This window comes from Culex quinquefasciatus, chromosome 3, assembly GCF_015732765.1.
Source record: "Culex quinquefasciatus strain JHB chromosome 3, VPISU_Cqui_1.0_pri_paternal, whole genome shotgun sequence".
Classification (NCBI taxonomy): domain Eukaryota; kingdom Metazoa; phylum Arthropoda; class Insecta; order Diptera; family Culicidae; genus Culex; species Culex quinquefasciatus.
In genome coordinates, this window is record NC_051863.1 from 192,645,068 (window position 1) to 192,653,891 (window position 8,824).

General features: G+C 34.5%; 1 protein-coding gene across 1 annotated transcript; it reads right to left on the reverse strand.

Annotated features, from left to right (window-relative positions):
• Positions 1-2,160: 2,160 nt before the first annotated feature.
• On the reverse strand, positions 2,161-3,020 carry LOC6031025 (glutathione S-transferase 1). The gene has a single exon (XM_001841825.2). The coding sequence runs from the start codon at positions 2,869-2,871 to the stop codon at positions 2,242-2,244; it is 630 nt and encodes a 209-aa protein (XP_001841877.1). The 5' UTR covers positions 2,872-3,020; the 3' UTR covers positions 2,161-2,241.
• Between the last annotated feature and the right edge of the window lie 5,804 nt (positions 3,021-8,824).

An 8,824-nucleotide genomic window follows, 5' to 3' on the forward strand; every position in this document is an offset into this window, starting at 1 on the left:
TGAAGTTTTGAGTATTTTTTCTAAAATACGTAGTTTTGTGAAAATTTTGAGTGTTTTCAAAATATGTTGTTATTGCATTCGAAATGTATGAAAAATTCCCGATGGTTTGATACCCATATTGTAAAAACTGAAATTTTGAGTATTTTTTTCGAAAATACGTAGTTTTGTGAAAATTTTAAGTGTTTTAACAAAAATGGTTTTACATTCGAAATGTATGAAAAATTCCCGATGGTTTGATACCCATATTGTAAAAACTGAAATTTTGAGTATTTTTTTCGAAAATACGTAGTTTTGTGAAAATTTTAAGTGTTTTAACAAAAATGGTTTTACATTCGAAATGTATGAAAAAAATCAAATCATTTGATACCCGGGTAATTCTCCGCCAACTAACACAGCAGTTGCCCCGATCCCTCTTCGTTTTGCGTGAAACTTTGTCCTAAGGGGTAACTTTTGTCACTGATCACGAATCCGAGGTCCGTTTTTTGATATCTCGTGACGGAGGGGCGGTACGACCCCTTCCATTTTTGAACATGCGAAAAAAGAGGTGTTTTTCAATAATTTGCAGCCTGAAACGGTGATGAGATAGAAATTTGGTGTCAAAGGGACTTTTATGTAAAATTAGACGCCCGATTTGATGGCGTACTCAGAATTCCGAAAAAACGTATTTTTCATCGAAAAAAACACTAAAAAAGTTTTAAAAATTCTCCCATTTTCCGTTACTCGACTGTAAAAATTTTTGGAACATGTTATTTTATGGGAAATTTAATGTACTTTTCGAATCTACATTGACCCAGAAGGGTTATTTTTTCATTTAGAACAAAATTTTTCATTTTAAAATTTCGTGTTTTTCCAACTTTGCAGGGTTATTTTTTAGAGTGTAACAATGTTCTACAAAGTTGTAGAGCAGACAGTTACAAAAAAATTGATATGTAGACATAAGGGGTTTGCTTATAAACATCACGAGTTATCGCGATTTTACGATTTTAAATTTCCCATAAAATAACATGTTCCAAAATTTTTACAGTCGAGTAACGGAAAATGGGAGAATTTTTAAAACATTTTTAGTGTTTTTTTTCGATGAAAAATACGTTTTTTCGGAATTCTGAGTACGCCATCAAATCGGGCGTCTAATTTTACATAAAAGTCCCTTTGACACCAAATTTCTATCTCATCACCGTTTCAGGCTGCAAATTATTGAAAAACACCTCTTTTTTCGCATGTTCAAAAATGGAAGGGGTCGTACCGCCCCTCCGTCACGAGATATCAAAAAACGGACCTCAGATTCGTGATCAGGGACAAAAGTTACCCCTTAGGACAAAGTTTCACGCAAATCGAAGAGGGGTCGGGGCAACTTTTCCCGATTTCGTGTGAGTTGGTAGAGAATTTCCCACCCATATTGCAATAACAATAATTTTGAGTAGTTTTTCGAGAAACATTGCATTTTCAAAGTACAGGAAAAATACGTATTTTTGTTCAAATTTTCATGAAAATAAAATTTTAATGGATAGCTGATATCATCCCGATTCCGAAACACTATAATTTTTTTATGTTTACATGATTTTTCATACGTTTAAATCCAATGTCTCCCATATAGCCAAAATCCCATAAGCTCTGTGCTTCAGTTAAGCACTGGGCCGTGCTTAACCGAGGCAGCTTAACGAATCAAAACCGGGGCAGTGCAAAACCGAGGTGTGCAAAACCGGGGCATGACTGTAGATTGAATAATTTAAAAGAGTGCACAGTTCTTGAAAATGCTCTTGAATTCATTCTTAATTTTATTCGTTCATTCGATTTTGCTTAAAAAAATAAAACACAAAAAAAAAACAAAAAAAAACATTATAAAGAAAAAAAGGAATGACGAAATATGTTTGACACTGAAAAAAATCTCATAAAACCATTTAAACCCTGTTTAAAAGTATGAAGCAGCAAACAAATATATTACTGAAACAAGAATAAATAATGTTGAAAGAACCTAAAATATGTTCTTTGAAATGTGTTCGAATTCAGACTATTTTAAAGGATATTTTTCGATGCTTGAAAGAAATAACAAATAATGTTGAGAGAATATAAAATTCTTTAACATATACTTGCATCTAGTTTTTTATCTCAGAAAACAATTGAAAGAATTGCTCAATTTTGAACCCAGTGAATTGTTTCAGAAAAACAAAGAAATTATTATGAAATAATATTTAAATTTTTTTGAACCAAGACTTCTTCTCATTTCCTCACTTTTGGCGATCTTCAAGCCTTTCTAGCCTCAACCTGCGCCTTCCACGCGGTAAAAGCCTGCTGGCAGATCTCCCCGTATCCCTTCATCGTGATCTCACACAGCCACACAGGCAGATTGCTAAAATCGTGCTTCAGCGTACTTGCCACCGTCACCGAGGTGATCACGGCGAAATCCGCCACCGTCAACGTGTCCCCAGCCACAAACTTGCCGGCGGTCAAAAATCCCTCCAGAACGCCCAGCGATTCGTCTACCAGCCTCCGCACGTCCTCGCCGGGAGTTCCGCGTCCCGTCGCGATCGGTCCGTAGTACGCCCGGATGTTTTTGTAGAGGGTGCCCAGATCGAAGCAAAGTCGCTGCTGAACCACACCACGTTTGGCCAGATCGCTTGGGTAAACCTGCCCATCGTGATCGAATCGTTCCGCTAGATAGACCAGGATGGCGTTCGCTTCCCAGATTGGGACGCCCTCCTCGGTGACCAGGGTTGGAATCAGATGCTGAGGGTTGATACTGCGGAAGTGATCCGTTAGGTGTTCTCCGGCGGCCAGGTTCAGGTTCTTCAGGATCAAATCGACTCCGAGATGCTTGGCCAGCAGCAGGACGGAACGGGACGGTGGAGAAACGATGGTGTAGTAAAGATCCATTTTTTTAACGGAACTCGCCTTGTGGGACTTGTGGGGTAAACTGAGGCTCAATTACTATTTTGGAGTTTTTATATCATTAAAAAGTCTGGAAGAATTTCGTTATCTATTACGTTGATGCCATTGTTGCACATCTTGATTTGTCATCTGTGACGTAGTTTATGTGTGTCCAACCTGCAAGAAGTGATCGATTAGCGTGGTGTGCTTATCGGAGATAAGCTCATATTAATTTGTCTGGTTAATTTAAAGTAACCGTTACGGTGCTTTTTTCCTGCCTACGGTTATTTTTGACTTATGTTAGAATCTTAATGGAAATGTCGGTGGGTGAATGAAGCCGCAGCAATTGGGTGGAACGAACGGCAACTCGAATCGAATCGTTTCAAGTTTGTTTGATTCTATTTTCGTATCCTTTTTTAAAAAAAAACTGTATCGCCGCGCCGCCGAATGAAAAAAAAAAAAAACAGTTGACTTACTATTTAAGCCGTTGAATCAAAGTATTTCTCTGTCAAGCCTCAATTCAAGTGGGCGAACGTCGGGGTAAAAAAGAAAAGCAGAAAATTGAACGGAAACCAAACGCTGTAGGGGTGATTGAAGATCGAAATTAAGATCAAGATCAACGTGAAAATAAAACTGACCATGCGTGTTCTGATTTTTTTTAAACAGATGTTTTGTTTTGTTTTATCTCGTGTCAAGAAAAGTTTGCAACAGTACCATGCTCCTCCACGCGGTTTGTGGATGACCCATTTCCAACCCCTAACATGGTGACGAGACATCTTTTGCTTCCGATACTAATCTGTATTGGAGCATTTTTTTTTTTGGTGACGCAAATTGGTGAAGCTGCTGGTCGGTGAACAGTTTATGAGAGTTAATCAACCTTGATGGGGTTCAATTTGCCCAACGAAGTGAATTGAAAGGAGTCGAGTATTTCTTGGGACATAAACAAAATCTGAGCCATGTTCATGTGGCACGTACGCCACTATAGGGGCCATTCATAAACGCACTCCATAGGGTATTTTAACCATTAGTGGACCCCCTAGTAGAGCCGAAGCACATTTTTCACAAATTTTCAATATTTTAAGCACTTTTTCCTAACCCTTTGTACAAAACAATGAAATCTGAAGTCTTTTGAACAATTTTGACTATTTGTTCCATCAGTTATTTGTTTTTGAGCAGAAAAATAGCCGTTTGAAAAAAAAATTTTTTTGCCTTGTTATGGACCCCGTTTTCCTATAGTGGACCCGGGTCCATAATCCGATTGTGGACCCGGGTCCACTATAGGCAAACTGTTATTTTTATACCAAATTTAATCGATATTTGATGTTTTGATGCATTGTGTAGGTCTAATGATAGATATAATGAATAAAAGATGGATTTTGTTCACTTTTCATTATAAACAAATATGTTTTGTTAACAAATTTGGCTTTAAACAATAAAAAACCTAACAGACATTTAAACACATTTATTTCCGAAGAAGATCAGAGAAAACATCTCAAAAACCACTATAAACATAAAAATAATATAAAAAAAGTAATTATAAATTCTTACGGCTTCAGCATTTTTGGTACTTTTAACATGAAAACAGCTATATTTATACTCATAATTGAAAAAATATGCGTTTAGGTTGATAACAACATGCATTTATTGTATATGTTTAAGAGAAACTTTTGCTTGAATACACAGTTTTCTTTTGGAAAAGTTTGGATTTCGTTGTCCTATATTGGACCCCCTAATTTTTGCTCGAAAATGGCAGCTCTTCGCTTTATTTTAGTAAAGATCCTTAAACTTACATTATTTCAACTTACTGAAGTTAAATAATCAGTCAAAAAATGATTGGATGGTTAATTCAATCATAAAATATAAATGCAGTTTTGTTGTGAAAATGCTAGTGGCCATGGCTGATTTCAGATATCGAACTCAAAACACTTATTCTGGTGAAAAGGACAATTCAATGTCAGTCAACATTGTTTTAAATTATGCTGAACATGCCAAATAAAAGATTTGTAGACAACAACACGCTTGAAATTGTGATTTTATTGAATTTCTCATCAAAAACCCTTCAGAGGGTCCACTATAGGAAAGGGGTCCACTAATGGATAACGTACCCTACAAACAAGACAAGGGGTCTGAAATTTCAATAAAAAAAAAGTTCCACGTGGTTTATGGATGGTTCCAAAGTGTAAATATTTAAATTGTGCCTGAACTTTCCCAGCATGTTTTGACTTTCTCGGGCAGGCTTCAATATACGAATTTTAAGAAAAATCTCAGGGTCAGGGTTCAACTTTTGCCATGTTTTGTGTAACATCCCATACAATTTAGAATTGAATAAGTATGCTTAACTTTTTTTTAAAGTCACCACTTAATTTTGATGAAATTTATCAAAACATTTAATTCATTTTAAAGCAATAAAGTAAAACAAGCAACAAATCTGATAAAATCAAAAAACTAAACACGACAAACGCATAAAAATATTTAAAATGAAAGCAAAAAGTTAAAACTAGAGAATTGGGTACTAAAGCCTTATGTCAATTTTTATGTACAACGGCAAAAACACGATCAAAAACCATTTCTGATCATTGACAAGACAACATTTTTTTATGGATCAACTATGGTCCCCTTGGAACGAGCTGTCAAATAGGAACTTTTCTGTCAAGAAGGACCGCGAGGTTAATTTTTGCAAATTGATTTAAAAATCCATTTTAAACTCTTTGTGGTCGTACAAAGGGTCATTGTACTCAGAAAATAAGCTTTATCTCTGTAAACAATAATATCAGCAATCTAAGCTTCATTTAAGAACCCAATTAAGTTGTTAATGGAATTAAAGTTGCTCAAAATGAAGAAACAGAGAAAAAAATCTAAAAAATATATAAGTTGAGGTTTGATACAAGCATTGAAGTGTCAAAAAAGTAAAGGAATAAATTATGAAAAAAAAACACGCATGCGTCCATCTTTCGTAAGTGTGATGTTCATATAACGTAAAAACACACATACAATGAACATGCTTAATGACGTCATTGATGGAAACGCCGAAAGTTGTGCCGGGGGTGTCAGTTGTGCTGAAAGAACTGTAGCTTTCGATTTCATTTGGTGCCGTTTGTAAAAAAAAAATTTAAAAATGTCAAGGTGAAATTAAGAATATTGTTCATAATTCAACATACCATTTAATAATTCAAGCCATTCGTATTCATCTAAACAATGAGTTCATTTCTTGCTCCAAGTAAACATTACTATCGTATTTCCGAGAGCGAAGAGAACGAATGAGAATACCCACGCGTTGTTATGTGTTTTCGGTTAAGGACATTACCTGGGCAAGGGCGTCGTTTCAGCAATATCAATTTATTTTTGTTGTATATTTTTCACCTTACTTTTTTAACATCTAATTCGAGTTCAGCGAACTCCAGAAATGTGATATGTAAATATTTCATCACTGTCGTGCTAACTGAGATATCAAACAAAAACTGAAAAAAAACTCTATGAATTGTTGTCATTTTTCATAAGAAAAAGTTTCAATCTTGTTGTGCTAACTTGACACATCCTAAAAATTGATGTAAGTGCGACAGCCCCCTTCAATTTTCATAAAAAAAATCTTTTTTGTATGGAATATGGACAACCGGTTGATTGCCTTTAATTATAAAATAACCATTTTTTTCAATATTTCATCACCGCCATCTTGGACTTAAAAATTCTTAATCACTTTATAGTAGTTTTAGGGTTATACTTACAACAATTAAAAATAACAAAAAAAATTCCTCATTCGATTATCCGAAGTGAAATTTTGCCAAGGCCTTCGGATAAACGAGTCTGGACGTTAGAACCATTTCCACATTTAAAGCATTTAACTGCTCTAAAACGCGCTGTCCCTTTTCAGACTGTAGTCCCGATTCGCCCCAGATGCTGGTAGTTGCTCGGTACTGAATTGGGAGAAAAGTACGTATTTTTGGCATGTAGTCATTTTTGTCCGTTTTCTTTACAAATTTCCGAATTCTTTCCCAATCTGATTTATTAATATGTAGGGTAGAGTAGTCATCAATGAGACACGGGGAACAATGATAAAATGGCTCTCACAAGTCGTAGTTTCAACCAATCAGGCTCATATTTGGGGGAAAGATGTGTCTACTAGATACACGTCTGCCATATTAGTGGCTTTGGTTATGGACGCTCCCTTGAAAAGTAATTCATAAATGTTTGATTCTGGGGTGTAAAAGTAAATTATGGACAAAAAAAAACTTTTTCGCTCGTAGGCTGCCATTTACACCAAAACTAATATTTCTTAAAATTTCTTTCGACGTTCTATAGGGATTAAGTTGGGCTACAATGTCCTTTCAATAGATTCCAAAATTTAGAATATACTCAGAATCCAGGGCTGTCTCATTGTTCCCCACTCATTTCAGCCCATGGGTAACAATGAGACACTTTGATTTTTCTTCAATAAACATTTCAAAATCGATGGAAATCTTTCAAAACATGAATTAAAAGTGATTTTTGGCATATTTATAGAGTTTAAACTTCATTTAACCAAAAATACAAAGTTATTTGGTATTAATATATGGATTTTACAAAATTGAAATACTTTTAGTGTAACTTTTGTTATTAAAAGTTTCATGTTGGCAAAATTGCTCTAAAATGTTCAAGGCAAGTCACCTGCAATGGAACAATACAAAAACATGATGTTTTGCTAGAAAAATGTTGATTTTCGTAGAGTGTCTCATTGTTCCCCAGCTGTCTCATTGTTCCTGCCAAGTGCGTCTACAATGAGACAGTTGAATAACTCTGGTTGTATCGATCTCATATTTTTGTCAATGTTAGAACACATTAAAAGAATGATAATGCAACTAAAAGCTCATTAAAACATGCTGATGAAAAAAATAGAAAAATCTTTGAAAGTTGAAAACCAAAAGTGTCTCATTGATGACTACCCTACCCTAATGTTATTTTGCAGAACTTATGATAGAAATTTAATTGCTCACTTATTAGATTAGCGAAGCACGGTGCTCGGAAGGAACGCGACATGTTGACAGTTCGGTTTGAGCGTGTTTGACGCGTTGTGCGTGTTCTTGAGATTCTCGAGGGAAAAAAATAAAAAAAATAGATCAAAATGATTTTAATTAAAAATAAAAAAGTTAAATAAAATATATCCTGGATTCGAAACATTAGTCATTAAACAAATTTAAAAATTGAGCAATTTATAGTTTAAAAAATACAAAAACAATATCCGAAGGGAAATCTTTGCGAGGATTTTGGATTATCGTTTCTGGACGGTTTAAATTGCCACTCTTGTCATAAGCCCCATTTGGAATTATTTTGAAAATTTCTCCAACCCATTGTAGAATAACAGATCCAGAGGTCATATAAACAAAATTTTCAATTTTCGGGTGTTTATGAAACCGCCTTGAGTCAAAGGTATTCAAAAACACCCAAAAAGAAATAAAAATTGGTTAATACCGCTCAGACTCGATTACCCGAGGGCTTTGCAAAATTTCACTTTGGATAATCAAGCTTCGGATAATCGAATCACGAAAAAAAAGTTTTCTACGTTGTCTTATTTTTGATTGTTGAGCTTAGAATGGCTTCCAAACTACTCTAAAGTGATTTATAAAAATAATGTTATGAAAAAATAAAACAAAAAAAAGTGATTTATATTTTTTTTAATTCAAGGTGGCGACCAAAATTGCGGTGGTAAAATATGTTGAAATGAAAAAAATGTTTTTTTTTTTTTATTTAATAGGCAATCAACCATTTAAATTTGACTAAAACTGGGTCGCAGAATTCTAATTTGATGTAAAACAAAAATTCAAAAAAAAAAATGTTTTTTTTTCGTGATTCGATTATTTGAAGTCCTGTAAAAACCTTCGGATAATCGAGTCTGGGCTGAATAAAAACTACGGAGGTTCAAATAAATAATAGTATATTTATTTATTCTTTTTGCGTTTAGGAAATAAATATTGATGAAGTCATGTTC